The sequence below is a fragment of the Triticum urartu genome, chromosome 2 (genome assembly GCF_003073215.2).
Source record: "Triticum urartu cultivar G1812 chromosome 2, Tu2.1, whole genome shotgun sequence".
NCBI lineage: Eukaryota > Viridiplantae > Streptophyta > Magnoliopsida > Poales > Poaceae > Triticum > Triticum urartu.
The window spans coordinates 347,013,535-347,035,058 of NC_053023.1; the positions used below are offsets into that span (position 1 = coordinate 347,013,535).

Below are 21,524 nucleotides of genomic sequence, written 5' to 3' on the forward strand. Positions count from 1 at the left end.
ACATCCAATGTCCATGGTCAGGAAACCACAACCATCTATTGATCAACGAGCTAGTCAACTAGAGGCTAACTAGGGACATGTTGTGGTCTATGTATTCACACATGTATTACGGTTTCCGATTAATACAATTATAGCATGAACAATAGACAATTATCATGAACAAGGAAATATAATAATAACTATTTCATTATTGCCTCTAGGGCATATTTCCAACACATGGTGCGGGAGGAACAGCTTCTGGAGGTGCAAGCCAACACCGCCTACAACCACCACCTCCTCCAGGAGCACCTACAGGCGGAGCAGTGCCTCGCCACCAGCAAGGTGGTCACGCCTGATGCGGACCTGGCTGAGGAGGAGGCAGTGCTCGAGTCCTATCGCTTCACTCGTGAGATCCGTCTCGCTTCCTGGTAGTATCGCCAGCAGGTGACGGCCACCTACAAGGAGGGGCGGCGAGGTGGGCAAGGCGGTGTTCAGTGAGATCGACAAGGAGGAGGACATCGCCGAGTCCGTGCCCCGCCACCACGACCATGAATCCGGCACGTCCGTGGGCGCTGCCGATGGTGAGGAAGAGTAGTGCATGGTAGGTCACTGCCGCTCGGGTCCCAGGAAGGCCACCGCTCCTCCCCTCCTGTCGACACCAAGCTTGGTGGTCTCAACATCGGCGACCGATTAGCCGCTTGGCGGTGACGTGGAGGCGGATAGCTTCATCTCCCGGGTCTCCAGAGCCTGAGGTCACGAAGGCGAAGCTGGAGAAGGCGAAGCTTCAATTCCCGGGGCTCATGGCCGGACGCGGGGAACGAGTGCCCGCGACCATTTAGATTAGGTATTAATTATACCTCCAGAGCGGGACTAACACCATTTAGTTTATATTACAAGCCAGGGGCCTCGAGGGCCCAAATACAAACGAGTCAGCGAAAGCAACAATATCTGAGTACAAACATAAGGTAAAAAAGTATGCCTTAAGAAGGCTAGCAAAAACAACAACAATCGAAAAGGCAAGGCCTCCTGCATGGGATCCTCTTAACTACTCCTGGTCGTCGGCGGCCTCCACATAGTAGTAGACTCCGTCGGGGTAGTAGTAGTCATCGGTGGTGTTGGCTGGCTCCTAGACTCCCTCATCTGATCGCAACAATCGGGTATAGGGGAAAGCGGTAGCAAAGCAACTGTGAGTACTCATCCAAAGTACTCGCAAGACTTACATCAAATCTATACTAAGTATGCATTAGTATCAAAGGAATAGGGCTATATCTTTGGACTGAACTGCAGAAATGCTAGAATAGAGGGAAAGCCTAGCCTATCAAAGACTAGCATCTTGCAGCATTAGAAGAGTGCAGATTAGCATAATATAAATATCAATTATGTTGTAGTATAGCCTAGAGATCCTTTCTTGACTCCCTGCAAGAAAGCAATCCCGGAGCAATCATATCCATTTCATGTCTCCATATCCAGTTCTAGTTGTAGAGATCGGGATACAACTTTGAGCGTTCGTTACCGTGGACATGGCTATTTGAATAGACTAACTTCCCTGCAGGGGTGCACAAACTTACCTGATGTCTCTTGAAGATACATTGGTGTTTCCCCAAAGAGGAAGTGATGATGCAGCACATCGGCGGTAGGTATTTCCCTCAGATATGAAACCAAGGTTATCGAACCAGTAGGATAACCTAGCAACACAACGTAAAAAGCCCCTGCACACAGATAACAAATCCTCGCAACCCAACGTGTTAAAGGGGTTGTCAATCCCTTTCGGGGTACGACGCCTCAAGATAGGCAAACAGACGTGAGATAAATTCTAGTAGATTGATAAATCGAATGCCAAATAAATAAATAAAGGAAAAATTGCAGCAAGGTATTTTTGGGTTTTTTGGATTAATAGATCTGAAAATAAATGCAAGAGAAAAGTAGACCGCAAAGGCAAATATATGAGAAAGAAGACCCGGGGGCCGTAGGTTTCACTAGTGGCTTCTCTCGAGAAAAATAGCAAACGATTGGTAAACAAATTACTGTTGGGCAATTGATAGAACCTCAAATAATTATGACGATATCCAGGCAATGATCATTATATAGGCATCACGTCCAAGATTAGTAGACCGACTCCTGCCTGCATCTACTACTATTACTCCACACTTCGACCGCTATCCAGCATGCATCTAGTGTATTAAGTTCATGGAGAAACGTAGTAATGCAATAATAACGATGACATGATGTAGACAAGATCTATCTATGTAGAGATAGACCCCGTCGTTTTATCCTTAGTAGCAACAATACATACGTGCCATTTCCCTTTTCGTCACTGGGATCAAGCACCGTAAGATTAGACTCACTACAAAGCACCTCTTCCCATTGCAAGATAAATAGATCAAGTTGGCCAAACAAAACCCAAATATCGGAGAAGAAATACGAGGCTATAAGCAATCATGCATATAAGAGATCAAAGGAACTCAAATAAATTTCATGGATATAAAAAGATAGATCTGATCATAAACTCAAAGTTCATCGATCCCAACAAACACACCACAAAAGAGTTACATCATATGGATCTCCAAGAGACCATTGTATTGAGGATCAAGAGAGAGATGAAGCCATCCAGCTACTAACTATGGACCTGAAGGTCTACAAAGAACTACCCACACATCATCGGAGAGGCACCAATGGAGGTGGTGAACCCCATCCGAGATGGTGTCTAGATTGGATCTGGTGGTTTTGGACTCTGCGGTGGCTGGATGAATATTTCGTCGACTCCACTAGGGTTCTGGGATTTTTGGGGTATATATAGAGCAAATATGTGGTCCTCCTGGCGCGCCTTGGTGGGTTGTCCCCTCCTCTGGTCCATAAAAAATCTCCGTAAAGTTTCGTGGCATTTGGACTCCGTCTGATATTGATTTTCTGTGATGTAAAAAACAGGGGAAAACAGGAACTGGCACTTGGCACTATGTCAATAGGTTAGTACTAAAAATAATATAAAATGATTATAAAACGTCCAAGATTGATAATATAACAGCATGGAACAATCAAAAATTCTAGATACATTGGAGACGTATCATTAGCCAACACGGTCGATTAACTTCGGCTGAGCACACTTTCCTGCACTAGTGCAGGATGTTGCTAATGCGACACTATGATAAGAGACCCTTCGACAAAACTGTGTGTGATGCCATAATCGCAAATGGTGGTGTAAAACACCGTAAAAAGGTGCAAAACGTTTGTGATGGCGGATCCATCAAACACGGTTCAGATTTTAGTTGCGTGTGCGATGCAGGGCATACGGTTCAGTTCAATTAACTGTTTGCGATGAGGAGGAACAAAAGAAACGGGCAGCCAGATGGAGGTGTGTGCGATATACTGTGACACTATTGATGTAGTCGTCCACCACGGCCAGGTCGATGGTGTACACCACTGAGAGATCCATCTCCCTCGCGTGGGTCTCCACTCTATGCTCGCCGAACTCCATTGGAGCGCCACTGGACATCGCCTCTCTATGTGTCGTTGTGGGTGTGCTTGTTGTGTTGTGGGGTGCGATCAAAAGGTTGAAGAGAATAAGGTTATAATGGCCGCGGGAATTAAAGGGTAAGCCGGACGGCCAGGAATATCGGCAGACCGTGATGGCAGTTCTAATTTGCAGCGCGTAACTCCATCGTGCCGCACGTAACTGCATCACGTGGCAACGCGCGCGGCGCAACCACATCCATATGGGCCCCCGACGTGATCGTGCGCATGCCCAACCGCTGGCAGAGTGCGCGTGGAGGGACACGAGCAGAGCGCTCCACGATCGCCTCAACGGCGAGCAACCATATATATATATGCATATAGCAGTTGAACACACAAGGAAAAGCTGTCCACAAGCCAAGCGCGCTGACAGACGTGAGCAGAGCGCGCCGCGGCACCTAACGGCGAGCAGAGCTTGCCGAGGGACGCGAGCAGAGGCCGGCACAGTGATACATAGCAAATAAGATGAATTGTGCAAGCAATGTCGGAGACATCAAGCACGAATCAGATTAGAGTTGCGTGTGCGATACGTGGCATATAGTTGATCCATATGAGCTGTTTGTGATGGAATAAGCCGTGTGTGTTGCGGGTAAACGCTTGCTGGTATATAACCTTAAATTTAACCAAAAAAGTGTTAATGCATGTTACAAAAATTGTATAGATGGAAACTATGTTCAAATACGACTCCAACGATATAATCTTTGGCGACATGCATTCGTATTTTATTAGTTAAATCCTACTTATAAACCAGGATGGGGGTCTAGTAGGTACTTAAATCGCAAATGTTTTTTGTATTAACAGTATGTGCACATGTCCTTTCGTCCTCCTCTCGCACGTCTTGTCACCCCGCTACCGCAGACGGCTCATAGCGCAAGCTTGCGCAATGCACGGGGGCATTCTTTTGGCCAAACGGTGGCTCAAAGTGGCGCCAATGAATCATCAGTGATCCTGTTCCCGCGCAACCTCGCAGGTTCCCGTGCAAGCTTCCCGCTCGACTTGGTGAAATCCCCCAAAATCCCAATGCTTACCGGCCTGCCATAAAAACCCTCACGGCCGGCGAGTCCTGCATCGCATTTTCCCCTCCCTCCCTGTAGCTTATCTCGTGTGCTTCTCCCACAATCGCCAATGGCACCGGTCCGTCATCGTTGCTCAGCCACTCCGCCGTCATCAGAGGACAACCCTAGCTGGGAGGCTACACTGCGGCAGCGGCGTAGTCCCCGGCGTAGTGTAGTGTATGTGGTGTCCCTATTGGGTGTGCACGGAACACCCACCACACGCTCCGCTGCCGCTGCCCGTCGGCAGCTGTTGCCGGCCTCCGTTGCCGCCACACCACCATAGAAAGACAGGGCCATTTCCCGCTCCGCTGTCGCGGCCCGAAGGCGGGAGGTGTCCCTCATGGCCGCCACTCCACTGCCGGCCACCATGGCCATCACCCGCTCCGCCACCGTGGCTTGAAGGCGGGAGGTGGTGGTCGTGGCCGCCAGCCCATCGTCGGCCGCCGTGGCCGCCAGCCCACCGTTGACCGTCGGGATCATCACCTGCTCCGCCACCGCCGCCCGAAGGAGGGAGGCGGAGGTGGAGGCCCGCACGTGCGTCAGCGACCTTGCATGCTACATCGAGTTCCTGCGGGAGGAGGAGCACCTCGTCGAGCATGCAAACAGCCTTACCGCAGCCGTGGCCGCAGCACACACCGACGTAGAGGCGAGGAATCAGGAGATCTACGAGCAGTCCGGCCGCTTCGAGCGGATCATCTGGAGCGGCAATAGGCGTTCGAGCTGGTGAGCGTCGCTGAACGTGCAGCAGCGGCAGGCACCGTATTGCATTTCTCCAGCTCGTCGGTAGGCTCCTCCTCCTCTGCCTCTTACTGAGCGCGCTCGACAGAGGAGAGGCTGCCGGAAGTATCAGAAAGCCCCTCCGTGGTAGTAGTAGTATTTAGGGGCTATTTTGTTCAGTTCATCTGACTTTAGATGTGTGGTCCAACTGTACAACGTACTTAAAATTAGCTAGTATATATAGTTGAACTAGCTATTTCGGTATGTGGTTGGTAACAATTAGGGAAAAGTTTGGTTGATTCAGCTATCGAGTTGAACTGTTTGTATAAATTAAGAACGACTGCTTAATCTATGAATGAAATCAATGATTAATTACTGAATTTTAGTTGCAAAAAATTAGATAGTGCTAGTGATTTCTAGCTGCATATTTTGATAAATCGCAGTGTTACAAGGATTGACAAATGGCAACGTTACTAGGTCAACAAATGTAAATCTTTCCAGTTTGACAAATGGCAACATACCCAATATGACATATGCAAATCTTACCAAATTGTTTGTATGTGGTTGCACACGGGTCATCCAAAACAACTGTTTGTGTTGAAGGGATGCACAAATCCTGCACTATGGATTTTCCCTCGACTTAAGGGGGAAGACCATAGCTCTCACTTTGCATACGGGTCTTCTACCTAAAACGTTTGCGATCAAGAGCTGCAGAAATCCTGCTTGGCACATTTTCTCTTGGCTTCCTGGGGAAGCTGTCGTTTGCGATGAGTGTTTTATATTTAAAAACCATATTAAACTGCGGCTTGGGTGCCATTAATGTAGAGGATGCGAGCAAGGCGGACGACCATGGAAGTCAAAGGGCTCACTTCCCGGTGAGCCTGCATGGCGTACAGCTCGCACGCTTCCAAGTGAGCATCCGCATTGGAGTACAACTCGCATGCCTTCCGTTTAGTCAAGCACTCAAGCACATGTCCTCTCGGCACCTCCTAGCTATTAAAAGAGTGAGGCGTGGCGTCACGTGAATGGTTAACAGAACGCACACAATTTAAATTATACAAAACATTTGAGATGTTACAGTGGTAGCTATTTGTTTAAAAATGCCTTTGTTGGCTATTATTCGAGTGCGCCTTCTCTCAAAATGGACACGAAAAATACCATAGCATGTCAGGTGCCATTCCATTATAGCATGCCAAGTTTCATGAATTTTATACGAGTTTTGGATTTACTAGAATTTAAAAACAAAGTATCTCAACATTTTGCCAGCAATCAACAGTGCCCTGATGTTTGAAATTCATCCCCATTTCTTGCATGGGACCTAAGCATGCCCCGAAGGACACATATTTGATTTTTCAACCATTTATATGCACTGGAGTTTGTGCATGTAGTTCAAATTTTAATTATGCACATGAAATGCCTAGAAAACCCAGTTAATGTATAAAAATGTCCAAACGAACCCTGAAAATTCCAAAAGTAAACACAACACTCCTGTTGTTCTATGTTGACACTAGCAAAATTTTGAAAGCAATAAGAGGCAACGGATATCGTTTCGTCCCCAAAGGTGGCACGTACCCTACCGAAACCATCACGCTTGTTGTGAGAAGCTCTGGTTTGTGAGAAGCTTATACCCAAACCTACCCTAAATGGGACAAATTTTTACCACGGCATGTTGATGCTGCTCCATGATAGCATGCCAAGTTTCATGAATTTCAGACGACTTTTGGATTTACTAGAATTTAAAAGCCAGGTATCTCAATGTTTGCGGCCGAGTGACGGTGGTAGGGTGTTTGAAATTCATCCCCATTTCTTGCATGGGACCTAAGAATTCAACCAAGGACACATATTTGTTTTTCAACCAGTTTATATGCACTTGAGAATGTGCATGTAGTTCAAATTTGAATTATGCACATAAAATGCCTGGAAAACCCAGTTAATGTATAAAAATGTCCAAACGAATCCCGAAAAATTTCAAAATTGAACACAACACTCCTGTTGTTCTATGTTGACACTCGAATTTTTTGAAAGCAATAAGAGGCAACGGATATCGTTTCGTCCCCAAAGGTGGCACGTTCCCTAAGTTTCATGAATTTCAGACGAGTTTTGGATTTACTAAAATTTAAAAACCAGGTATCTCAATGTTTGCGGCCGAGTGATGGTGGCAGGGTGTTTGAAATTCATTCTCATTTCTTGCATGGGACCTAAGCATGCAACCAAGGACACATATTTGATTTTTCAACCAGTTTATATGCACTGGAGAATGTGCATGTAGTTCAAATTTGAATTATGCGCATAAAATGCGTGGTAAACCCAGTTAATGTATAAAAATGTCGAAACGAATCCCGAACAATTCCAAAATTAAACACAACACTCCTGTTGTTCTATGTTGACACACAAATTTTTTTAAAAGCAATAAAAGGCAACATATATCGTTTCATCCCCAAAGGTGGCACGTTCCCTACTGAAACCATCACGCTTGTTGTGAGAAGCTCTGGTTTGTGAGAAGCTTATACCCAAACCTGCCCCAAATGGGACAATTTTTTTACCACGGCATGTTGATGCCGCTCCATGATAGCATGCCAAGTTTCATGAATTTCAAACGACTTTTGGATTTACTAGAATTTAAAAACCAGGTATCTCAATGTTTGCGGGCGAGTGATGGTGGCAGGGTGTTTGAAATTCATTCCCTTTTCTTGCATGGGACCTAAGCATCCAACCAAGGACACATATTTTATTTTTCAACTAGTTTATATGCACTGGAGAATGTGCATGTAGTTCAAATTTGAATTATGCACATAAAATGCCTGGGAAACCCAGTTAATGTATAAAAATGTCCAAATGAACCCCGAAAAATTCCAAAATTAAACACACCACTCCTGTTGTTCTATGTTGACACTTGAATTTTTTTGAAAGCAATAAGAGGCAACGGGTTTCATTTCGTCCCCAAAGGTGGCACGTTCCCTACCGAAACCATCACGCTTGTTGTGAGAAGCTCTGGTTTGTGAGAAACTTATACCCAAACCTGCCCCAAATGGGACAATTTTTTTACCACGGAATGTTGATGCCGCTCCATGATAGCATGCCAAGTTTCATGAATTTCAAACGAGTTTTGGATTTATTGGAATTTAAAAACCAGGTATCTGAATGTTTGCAGCCGAGTGACGGTGGTAGGGTGTTTGAAATTCATTCACATTTCTTGCATGGGACCTAAGCATACAACCAAGGACACATATTTGATTTTCCAACTAGTTTATATGGACCGGAGAATGTGCATGTAGTTCAAATTTGAATTATGCACATAAAATGCCTCGGAAACCCAGTTAATGTATAAAAATGTCCAAACGAAGCCCGAAAAATTCCAAAATTAAACACAACACTCCCGTTGTTCTATGTTGACACTCGAAATTTTTTGAAAGCAATAAGAGGCAACGGGTATCATTTCGTCCCCAAAGGTGGCACGTTCCTACCGAAACCATCACGCTTGTTGTGAGAAGCTTATACCCAAACCTGCCCCAAATGGGACAAAAAATTTACCACGGCATGTTGATGCCGCTCCATGATAGCATGCCAAGTTTCATGAATTTCAAAAGAGTTTTGGATTTACTAGAATTTAAAAACTAGGTATCTCAATGTTTGCGGCCGAGTGACGGTGGCAGGGTGTGTGACATTCATTCTCATTTCTTGCATGGGACCTAAGCATGCAACCAAGGACACAAATTTGTTTTTTCAACCCATTTATATGCACTGGAGCATGTGCATGTAGTTCAAATTAGAATTATGCACCTGAAATGCCAACAAAACCAAGTTAATGTATAAAAACATCCAAACAAACCCTGAATAATTCCATTTTTTTGACGACACACCTATAGTTGCATGTTCACTGCAGATAAAAGTTCTAGCAATTCAAACACCATCATTTGTAGCTGTGACCCCATTACGTAATTCAAATCAAGATGATAAATCAAGTAGATCGCACACAGTTTATTATCACCAACCGTGTGAGATGCAGCACAAAATATCTTGAAGCACCGTCAGTGTATAATACGCGTGCGTCGGCTACAGTCCACAACCGGCGTGTCAAGCACACTAGCTCACTCCCCAAATATCATTTCACTATTCATTCGTCGCCGGTGAAACATGGGGACGTGGACCCACATCGTGAGGGCAACTTCGGCAGCCCACTCCGGCGAGAGCACGACCACAGCCGCCAGGCACGTCCTAACAAGCTTCGTGAGGGCGACTGCTCTTTGCGTCCGGGCGGCCAAGGCAGCCCAAACGGTCACTGTTGCTTCTTAGGCGGTGGCAGCAACATCTGCCTCGGGGATAGCAACTGGCGAGAGCGGCACAACAGCTGTGCGTTCCGCAGCGGCGACCTTAGCCCTTATGGAGGCCACCCACTACCATGTCGAGGCTATCCATGCCTAGCTCGTGGCGGTCACCGCACAAATCGAACGAAACTTCTCCGACAACGGTCGGCAACCCACGACCAAAGAGTTGGCAATCGCCGAGAGAGTTCGAGCAGCCGTCCGTTCCTACGCGGCATACCTTACCAAAAGCCACATTTCCCCACCCCCCCTTACCAAAAGCCACATTACCCTATTTCCACCTTCCTTTCTAAGTTGAAACATTTACTCCTTGTTTGCAGCGCCGCCTCCTTGCCGGCGACCCTCCTCCACGCTGCTCGGCCTTCCCTATCCAGGCATGTAATCCACACCCGACCCCCATCCTCCTTCTCCTTCCACATCCCACATGCCCCGACCGCCGGCGTGACACCTTCCACCCAAATCACCAACCCCTCCACCAAATAAGTGCCGCCCTAAGCCATGGTGCACGCAGTATAGCCAGGATCCCAAGGACCATTTGGCAGCGGAGAAGAAAATCGCGTCCGCATGCGCAGATGAGGTCGCGATGGCTGCCATTCGTGTCGAGCCGAGGCCACCGTTGACGCCTCGTGCACCGCCGACGCGACGCGGTTGGCTGTTTGGAATTGCGATGTTCAATTGTTGTTGCATTCTGTTATTGTATACCATGTGAGAAATAAATCAAATTTGGCTGTACTAAATACATGAGAAACAAATACAATTGCTATATTTCCATGTTGTTAAGCATGCTTGGTTTGGTTAACTGTCTGATCTTCTATTAGGAGTATGTTATATTGTGCAATGTGGTGCTCAGTTAACGTTTGGTTCATTTGTTGTGGTGTTTAGTTAACTGTTTTGTTTGGTTCAATTCTGTAATGCGATGTTCAATAGTTGTGGGTGCATTCTGTTATTGTATACCATGTGAGGAATAAATTGAATTTTGTTGTAGTAAATACATGACAAAAAAGTACAATTGGTATATTTCCAAGTTGTTAAGCATGCTTGGTTTGGTTAACTGTCTAATCTTCTATTAGGAGTATGTTATATTGTGCAATGTGGTGCTTAGTTAATGTTTGGTTCATTTGTTGTGGTGTTTAGCTAACTGCTTGGTTCAATTCTACACTGCGATGTCCAATTGTCGTGGGTAGAATTTTGTATTGTTGTGCATGTGAGGAATACATCGAATTTGGGTGCACTTAATACATGAGAAACATATACAGGTGCTATATTTCCTATTTCTTAATCATGCTTGGTTTGGATAAATGGGTTTTCCATGTGGCTTGAATCAATCTGATGAATATGCAATGTGCTTATTTTTCATCAGCATATTTTACTGATAGCATGCGAACCCTTACTTAACCTGATGACTAACTACCTTATATGTGTTGCAGAGAAACAATTGGAAGCACCGAGGTTTACAATCGAGGTTAGCCCATGCATGGTCTGTTGTCTAATAGCACATTATTGTGCAATTGCAGGAACCATTCTAATATTTAGGTTTTTAACAATTTGGTCTTACACATGTAGGTCCTGTTGTGAGAGGTTTTGATCCACTGTTCGACCCTTTTTGCATATGGGGAAATGAGTTGTCCATGAATATCAGTCAAGTCAAGAAACTTAGAAAGATTGTTAGGATAAAGAAATTAGCGACAAGAAACAATAAGATCTTTGTCTGCACAATGAAGAAGAGATCAGTTCACTACAGGATGGTACTAATTATTATACCTTGCCTTTTTTATTCCTTTGCACCATTTCCAATATAGAGAAGATATTTATGCACATCCTTGTTTTCAGGCCTTTCCGAAGTAGTTCACTGATGATTACCTCTCAAACCACTTGTATGGTCAGGAGGCGAGGAAGGTATTCATACAACACCCACGGTTCAATATTGAAGTGTTCCTGAAGAGGACGAAGGATGGACGGTCAATCATCCACAAGCACTGGCCTAAAGTTACAAAGACCTTCAACATCAATGAAGGCTCAATATTCGCCTTCTGCTTCAGCAGTTTTCTAGATGAGATACATTTGTCTATGTACCATCTATGATGCTAATTTCGAAAGGTTAGAGATGTTGCATGCGAAACTTGGTCCTGGTGTAGTTGTGTAATGGGGTAGCTGAGTGCTGAAGCTATATGATGTTGTACTCTGATGTATTTCAATTATGAAAATGAAATATATTGTGTGCTTAATATGAAATGTCAATTAGATTAATAAATGGATTATGAATAATCGGATAATTAGCATGATAATTGGGTTTTCTATTGCAAGCGATTATTGAGAAAACACCGTGTGTGATGCATTCAATAATGCACACAGTTTCTAGGAATAAACCGTGTTAGATTAATGAACAATCACACACGACATCCTCTTGAAAACTGTTTGCGTTAGGCCACCTGGCACAAACGTTTACCACATAAAAACTGTGTGTGATGGACAACCCTTGACACACAGTTTCTTCTAGGCACCGTGTGTGATGAATTCAATAACGTAACTGATAAAATTGTTAATACCGTATGCAATGGAAACGCTATCACAAACGATTTAACCGGGAAAATTGTGTGTGATGTACTTGCGAACAGAAACGTTTTCCTTGGAGCAATTGTGCGGTTTGTATATACGAACGGAAACGTTTAGCGCTGGCTGACTGTGTGGGATGTACTTACGACCGGAAATGATTTCGCCTGTATAATTGTATTTTTTGGCACTACTGTATGTATTTCTGTATTTGAGTGCTCACCGGTCGCACACGACCTCATTTTGCCGAGCATGTGTGCCAGGAGGGCATATCCCCGACGGTTTCTGGGTCGTGTGGGAAGGACCCCCTATCGCCCACACTCACTTGGCGACGGTTCCAAATGCCGTCGCGGAAAGGGGTTAAAAACCGTTTGTTTAGCACCTCGTTGTACTAGTGCTGGGTCATGCCCGTCCTCAGCTGGTCGAACTCAATAGAGAGGCCAGCACACCAGTCTACGTCCTAAATGCGAAGGGGTCATGGGCCAATCGTCCTTTGCAATCCTGCACGTTGTGAAGGCGGCCTGGAGCAGACACACCCCCTTATACAAGCATAGGTGGTTACCGTCCAACAGAGCGCACGCTGCTAAACTGCTGACATCTGAGAGCTTTCAAAAGAAATATATGACACAGAGTGCCCATACTTATTCCCGCGTGGTGGTTAGTGCGAAAAGGCCAGAGGCCTACTCAGATCACATATCCAAACCATTAGTGTCTTGGGAGCTCATGGAGACGATCAACGATCCACGACCTATGGTCCCATCGCTCCGTCTCACGGACTTATGGCAAGGGCTAAGAATGCCCGGCCGTGCCGCGTAATTAACTCACGGGTATCCTCCAGATCAACTCATCTCCACATCACTCGTGGGTACCCTAATGGTCAACCCGATTTCACATTACTCTCACGGGTACCCCTCGGGGCCGACCCGACTTCATCATGGGTAAAGTCAAAGTAACCGTTTGTCCATAACATCAAAGGGGGAAATCGAGGAATCACCCTCGATGGTTTCCTACTTGATGTAACCGTCAAGGTGAACTTAGAGGAATCACCCTCGAAGGGTTCACACTTGAGGTGTTGCACGACATAGTCATTATCGGGAGTGGTGAAGGAGGAATCACCCTCCGGTATCCATGACCGATTAGCTACACTACAGCTATATCATCAGGAGTGCGTTACGAGGTATCACCCTCGGCACTCGATATTAGCTCTGTAGAGTCGTACAACTAAGGGGGTGTGTAGTGATGTGTCGGTCTCTGCACATCGATCACATTGATCGAAACATATGGTAATAAAGCGGGGGCAACAGGGACAAGGTGAGGGTCACTAATGGATCACTAATCAACCTATACTAAGCATATAGGATAATAGGTAAGATAACAATAGCAAGTTACAAAATCAGGCTATGCATCATAATAGGAGCAATCAAATACAGTAGCAAATTCTAATGCAAGCATGAGGGAGAAAGAATGGGCGATATAGGAATAATCAAGGGGATTTTGCTAGTTTGGAAGCTCTACAAAAAAGGCACTGGTCGTCAGGTGTGTAGTCGTACCCGGGAGCAACGTTAGTCTCGGGGTCTACCTGAGAGAAGAGGGGGAAGGAACAGTAAATATAAAGAAATAAAATGCATCACATTGCATGACATGACAATATATTATGCTAGGGGTGACCTAACGCAGTGCCACACATTAGAGACGGAGCGGAAAACATCTGAGAATATTTTCCCGGCTTTCGGCAGTTTTTGGACACATGAAACAAAGGGGATGGACCCATGTTCATCATGTTAGAGGCATGTGATAGATGAGTGAATAGCATATTCGGATTCGTCACATTTTTCTGAACAAATTTCATATATAAATTATTTTCATCCAAGTTATATATTATTCTATATGATTTTTCAAAGTTTTAAAAGATTTTCTAATTTACTGAAATTATTACTAATTTAAAAAATAAAAGGATAATTGCTACGTGCACCCAGCAGAGTGCACACAACAATGCACACTGTGGTTGACAGTGGTCCCAATTGACTGCCCAGTCAGCAATCAAGTGGAGACTTTGACTATTTAAAGGGGCCTATGGGGCCCAGGTGTTAGTGACAGTGGTTATTAAACAAGGTTTAATTCATTTTAACTAAGGTTAATTAGCTAGTGGGGCCTACTGTCAGCGAAACATTTAACTAACGGGGTTAATTTAATCTGTCTAGTTAATTAGTGTGGTGGGGTCGGCAGTCAATGTCACAGGGGAAAATTAGGGGGGCTAAACTGGTGGTTAATGACCCAGGCCCACATTGTTGGGAAACGTTGCATGAAAAACAAAAAATATATATGCACACGTAAGATCTATCCATGGAGATGCATAGCTACGAGAGGGGAGAGTGTGTCTATGTACCCTCGTAGACCGTAAGCAGACGCGTTTATCAACGTAGTTGATGTAGTCAAACTTTTTCGCGATCCAACCGATCAAGTACCAAACATACGACACCTCCGCGTTCAGCACATGTTCAGCTCGGTGATGTCCTCATCTTCTTGATCTAGTATGACTATTGAAGTAGTCGATGAGTTCTGACAGCACAACGACGTGATGACGGTGGTGGTGATGCTATCTCTGTAGGGCTTCGCCTAAGCACTCCAAAAATATGACCGAGGGACGAAACTATGGAGAGGGGCTCCGCACACGGCTAAGAGATTGTCGTGGGCTGTGTGGCGCCCCCTCCCATATGTATATATACATATATATATATATATATATATATATATATATATATATAGGGTGGGTCTATTATGATAACACCTCTTAAAACCTTATTCTAATAACACTAAAACCTTATTCTGATAACACCCAGCACCTATAACACCGGAACAAAACAAAAACGCCACCGCCCCGCCACACCCGCACACTCCTCCCCCTCCGCCGACCTTACCTGCGCCGCCGCCCGGGCCCCGCCCCGCGACCTCCTTCCTCCGGCGCCCCCGCTCCCACCGTCCCCACCCCACCACCACCAGCCATCTGCCCGGCAGCCAGCAGAAATCGGTCCTCCCCTGCCCCGCCTTCTTCTCCCGCCCGCCGGCGCCGCACAGGCAGTGGCCCGTCCAACCTACTACCTTCGGTGGCAAGCCCCGCCCAGCAACCACTGGATCTGGTGGGATCCGGCTGCACCTCCCCTCGTCTCCCGCTCCTCAATGTCTCCGCCGCCACACGGGTCTCGGCCGCCCACCCTCCCCACGCCGCCCCGCCGGACGGCCGGAGTAGCACCGGAGGCGAGCCGCCCCTCCTCTCTCTCCTTTCCTTCTTCCTCCTCCTTACCCCTCCTCATACACTTCTTTCGCAGGAACTGCCATGGCCATCTCAAGCTCGCCCGTCGCCGTAGCTCTGGATTCGGCCGCCGTCTGCCAGATCCGCTCCAGCATGCAGTTTGCCTGGGTAACTCGATGAGGTGCGGTGCATTGCTGGGTTGCAGTTCGGGCTTCTTTTTTTCCAGATTTTGCTTGTGCAAAGCATTGCAGTATGCATGATTTCCTCGATGCAGTGCGGATGGGTGCTTTGTTGCAGTCTGGCCCCCGACGGCGTGCAGTACGTCAGTCACATTGGTGCAGCTCGCTGGCGTGCGTGCAGTCCGTCGAGGTCCCATCCTCCTTCCCTGCGCGAGCACTACCGGCAAGGCATCACCAGTGCCCCCGTCCACTTCCATGGTGAGCTCTGTCGTGCGTGGGACGCTGGTGATCTGGCACGACCACCCCGACGAGCGGCTTTGGTCACTTGTTCTCCAGACAGTAGTCAACCATTATTCTCCGTACCGCTTTGGTCACTCAGTGCATCAGCTCCAGTCAGAAGGCGAGGAGTGGATTATGAGTGTCGACTGACCCTGCAGAATGTAACAACACCCATCATGATGTTATAATAGTCGCTCACAGCTCGCTACAGGAATTTTGCACATGGATACAGGCATCAACTGGCGGTTACTACTCTTAGACACACAAACGGATGTACATATTTCAGAAAAACCTTTTCTAAACTTGTCTGCACTTTCACTCTCCTTGGCACAGAAACAACAAAGATGAGCACGGGCCAAAGCCGGTCAGGGGGTGGCTGGACCACCGGGAGGATGCCCCGGTTAGCTGCTCGGCGCTACGAGGAGTACATTGGATGGACGGGCGTGTTGATCGCCGAGCATTGTACAGCCAACTGTTCTGTTTCTTACTAGTTTTGATTCAGTTTCATCGCTAGCTAGCTCTACACTGGACAGAGACACACATTCAGGCCACATCTCCCATGTAGTACAACCTTACTGACTTGCAAACAAGCAAGATTTCCACAGCGGTCGGCGGATGGATGGGTTTGTGCGTTTTATAGTCAGTTGACGGATATTCAGTTTATTTTATTTTTTATTGTGCCCGTGGAGATGTATGCATATATGTATCCATCCCAGAGTGGTCCGGCTACCCTGCCGATGAGTTGACACCATGGACAAAGCTCCCTTCTCCTGTTAGTTCGTCCAGCACATCAAGTGTGATTTCATTCAGTTCATGGGCTCCCCCTTGCGACAAGGACAAACACTCAAGACAAAGTTTTGCATTTTTGTAGAAGTTCATTTTGCCATGTGTAGTTGTTTATGTTTCTCGCGCGTGCAGTACATTGTGTTTTGTAAAAACATGAGGGATTACTTGTAAAACATGTTGCAAATTCTTGTACTTTTGGCGGTCAATTCAATGCGATGCAGTGCGGTGCGATGCAGTGTACTGCATTGTGTTTTGTAAAAATTAATGCAGTGCATTAGCATTGACTATGCAATTGAGAATCGTTTCTCAAAACATTATGGGGTTCACTAGCCTCGGCCGTTTAGTTCGGACACGTTTGTAAAAAAAGTTAAGTAAACGACAAAAATGTCTTGCAGCTTCCTTCATTTCATATAGTGGTTCACTTTTCCTTATTCTCTACGGCCTACTCTAGTTTTAAAAAAAGTTAGAAAAACAAAAAAAACTGATGCCGTTCACTTTGATACATGACACGGTGCACTTGCTCATCTATACGGTTCACTCGCCCGGTCTACGCTCGTAAAAAATAGTAAGTATGAAAAAAGGCAATAGGAACTCGTGCGGTCCATTTCCAGTACTGTTGAGGTTCACTTTCGCTAGTGTTGTGGTTCACTTACTCTCAGTGTGAGGTGCAGAAAAGATGTTATGGAAACAACCAAATAAAGTAATGCGGTTCACTTCTCGCTACTGTTGCGGATCACTTACGCCCGATGTGAAGTGCACTCCACTTTCTCGTCCTTGAAAATACTACGTTTGAATAAAAGAAACCATGCAGTTCTTTTATCCGTCTGATGCAGTGCGGTTTTTCGTCCGATGCAGTGCGGTTTTCAGTCGGATGAAGTACGCACGTTGATTTGGGTGTCGCAAAAAACAGAGTGTCCGCTTTTCCGTAAATTCGAAATTCCTCTTAAACCGTAATGAATTAGAGAGTGTGTTCTACATGAAAAAGTTGCGCCCCGTCGATATCTTTCCAACGGCGTATCGTTTGAATCATTCCGACCAGCGGTTTGTAATTTTTTTGCGAAAAACGGCCGCTGCCACTCGTCGTCCACCACACAATTTTCAAAATTAACTTAAAACCATAAGGAATCTCAAAAACATTTGACATATGAAAGTTGCGCCTCGTCCATAGCTTCTAAACGGTATATTGCACGCCTTGTTTCGACAAACGGTTCAAAAACTGGAGCGAAAACAGTACCGAAAATTTGAAAAAAAATTGAAAAACAGGATTCCGCGATTTAGTAAATTTGAAACTGCTCTTAAACCATAAAGAATTAGAGAAAACAATAGTTATGAAAAAGATGCGCCTCGACGATATCTACCCAACGGTGTATTATTTGCCTCATTCTGACGAGCAGTTTACAAAAAAAACGCGAAAAAACGCTCGCTGCCACTCTTTGTGGGTCGCACCATTTTCAAAACTGCTCTTAAACAGTGAGGAATCTCGAAAAGTGTTCAACATGGCGAAGTTACGCCTAATCCATAGCTCTCCAACGGTATATCACACACCTTGTTCCGATAAACGGTTAAAAAATTAGAGCGAAAACAGTACCGAAAAAACACTACACGCAGTTTTTTCCGACACGAAGTTCACTAGTCTTTGTAATGCAGTGCTCTTGCTAAAGAAAGTGCAGTGCCCTCGCGTTGAGCATGCAGTGCGGAAGTGTTATCAATATATATATATATATATAGGTGGGGGACAAGGGGAGGCAGCCAAGAAGCACCCCCAAGGAGGTCGAATCCTCCTTGGGCTCCTACCCTAGCCGCGCCCCCTTCCTTATTTGTGCACGGGAGGAAGGCAGGGGGATGTGGCGCACCCCTTTCCTTTCTCTCATGAGGAGGAAAGGCAGGAGGGGCCAACCCTTCCCCTTTCCTTCCCCTAGGGCTAGAGGCCAGGGAGAGGGCGCGCCAGCCCCATTGTTAGCTGCTGTGTGCCTCCCCTTGGCCCATTAGGCCCATAGACCTCCCCGGGCCTCCCGGAATCCCTTCCGGTGATCTAATGGTTACTCGGTACAACCCGAAACCTTTCTGGTGTCCAAATAGCATCATCCTATATATATATATATATATCAATATTTACCTCCAGATCATTCCAGAGCTCCTCGTCATGTGCGTGATCTCATCCGGGACACTGAACAATATTCGATCACTAAATCACATAACTAATATAATACTATATCATCAACGAGCGTTAAGCATGCAGACCCTACGGGCTTGAGAACTATGTAGACATGACCGAGACACCTCTCCGGTCAATAACCAATAGTGGAACCTGGATGCCCATATTGGTTCCTACATATTCTACGAATATCTCTATCGGTTGAACCTTATGACAACATACGCAATTCCCTTTGTCTGTCAGTATGTTACTTGCCCGAGATTCGATCGTTGGTATATTCATACCTAGTTCAATCTCGTTACCGACAAGTCTCTTTACTTGTTCCATAATACATCATTTCGTAACTAACTCCTTAGTCACTTTTCTTGCAAGCTTCTTGTGATGTGTATTACCAAGAGGGCCCAGAGATACCTCTATGTTACTCAGAGTGACAAATCCTAATCTCGATCCATGCAACTCAACAGACACCTTTGGAGATACTTGTAGAGCATCTTTATGATCACCAAGTTACATTGTGACGTTTGATAGCACACAAGGTATTCCTCTGGCATTCGGGAGTTGCATGATATCATAGTCGAAGGAATATGTATTCGACATTAAGAAAGCAATATCAATAAACTGAACGATCATATGCTAAGCTAACGGAAGGGTCTTGTCCATCACATCATTCTCCTAATGATGTGGTCCCATTATCAAGTGACAACACATGTCTATGGTTAGGGAACCTTAACCATCTTTGATCAACGAGCTAGTCTAGTAGAGGCTCACTAGACACACGATATTTGTTTATGCATCCACACATGTATCTAAGTTCCGATCAATACAATTCTACCATGAATAATAAAGCTTTATCATGAATAAGGAAATATAATAACAACAACTTTATTATTGCCTCTAGGGCATATTTCCATTAGTATCCCACTTGCATTGGAGTCAATAATCTAGATTACATTGTAATGAATCTAACACCCATGTAGTCTTGGTGCCGATCATGTTTTGCTCGCAGAAGAGGCTTAGTCAATGGATCTGATACATTCAGATCTGTATGTATTTTGCAAACTTCTATGTCTTCATCCTTGACCTTTTCACGAATGGAGTTGAAGCGTCTCTTGATGTGTTTGGCTCTCTTGTGAAACTTGGATTCCTTCGCTAAGGCAATTGCTCCAGTGTTGTCACAAAAGATTTTCATTGGACCCGATGCACTGGGTATTACTCCCAGATCAGATATGAACTCCTTCATCCAAACTCCTTCATGTGCTGCTTCCGAAGCAGCTATGTACTCCACTTCACACGTAGATCCATCCATGGCGCTCTGCTTGGAACTGCACCAACTGACAGTTCCAGCTTTCAATATAAATATGTATCCGGTTTGTAACTTAGTCATCTGGATTAGTGTCAAAGCTAGCATCGACATAACCATTTACGATGAGCTCTTCGTGACCTCCATAAATGAGAAACATATCCTTGGTCCTCTTCAGGTACTTCAGGATGTTCTTGGCCGCTATCCAGTGATCAACTCCTGGATTACTTTGGTACCTCCCTGCCAAACTTATGGCAAGGCACATATGAGGTCTGGTACACATCATAGCATACATGATAGAACCTATGGCCGAGGCATAGGGAATGAATTTCATTTTCTCTCTATCTTCTGCAGTGGTCGGGCTTTGAGTCTAACTCAACTTCACACCTTGTAACACAGGAAATAACCCTCTCTTTAACTGATCCATTTTGAACTTCTTCAAAACTTTCTCAAGGCATGTGCTTGGTGAAAGTCCTATTAAGCGTCTTGATCTATCCCTATAGATCTTGATGCCCAATATATAAGCAGATTCACCGAGGTCTTTCATTGAAAAAATCTTATTCAAGTATCCTTTTTGTTGGGGATCGTTGCAGAAATTAAAAAATTTCTATGCATCACCAAGATCAATCTATGGAGAGACTAGCAATGAGAGAGGGAGAGGAGTGCATCTTCATACCCTTGAAGATCGTGAGACGGAAGCGTTACAAGAATGCGGATGAAGGAGTCGTACTCGCAGCAATTCAGATCGCGATTGATTCCGATCTAAGCACCGAACAACGGCGCCTCCGCGTTTAACACACGTGCAGCACGGGGACGTCTCCTCCTTCTTGATCCAGCAAGGGGGAAGGAGAAGTTGGGGAAGAACTTCGGCAGCACGACGGCGTGGTGGTGGAGCTTGCCGTTCTCCGGCAGGCTTCACCAAGCTCAACGGAGGAGGAGGGGGTGCAGAAGAGGGGAAGGCTGCGCCTTGGATGAGGTGCTGCTGCCCTCCCTCCTCCCCTCTATTTATAGGGTGAAGGGGGAAGGGGGCCGGCCCCTCTAGATGAGATCTAGAGGGGGGGGCAAGGGGAGGGGCCTTGCCCCCCAAGCCAAGGGGGGCGCCCCCATTAGGGTTTCCCCTCAACCCTAGGCGCTTGGGCCCTAGTGGGGATGGCGCCCAGCCCACTTAGGGGCTGGTTCCCTTCCACATACAGCCCATAGGGCCCTCCAGGGCAGGTGGACCCTCCCGATGGACCCCCGGAACCCCTTCGGTGGTCCCGGTACAATACCGGCAAACCCCCGAATACTTTCGGTGACCGTATTATGACTTCCCATATATAAATCTTCACCTCTGGACCATTCCGGAACTCCTCATGACGTCCCATATCTTATCCGGGACTCCGAACAACATTCAGTAACCACATACTATTTCCCATAACAACTCTAGCGTCACCAAACCTTAAGTG

The 21,524-nt window shown here is 45.9% G+C and overlaps 1 protein-coding gene across 1 annotated transcript; it reads left to right on the plus strand.

Annotated features, from left to right (window-relative positions):
* Nucleotides 1-216: 216 nt before the first annotated feature.
* Nucleotides 217-16,156, plus strand: LOC125536656. The gene is made up of 5 exons (XM_048699903.1): nucleotides 217-385; nucleotides 11,008-11,042; nucleotides 11,144-11,151; nucleotides 14,971-15,561; nucleotides 15,655-16,156. The coding sequence occupies exons 1-5, from the start codon at nucleotides 217-219 to the stop codon at nucleotides 15,986-15,988; spliced, it is 1,137 nt and encodes a 378-aa protein (XP_048555860.1). The 3' UTR covers nucleotides 15,989-16,156.
* Nucleotides 16,157-21,524: the final 5,368 nt, after the last annotated feature.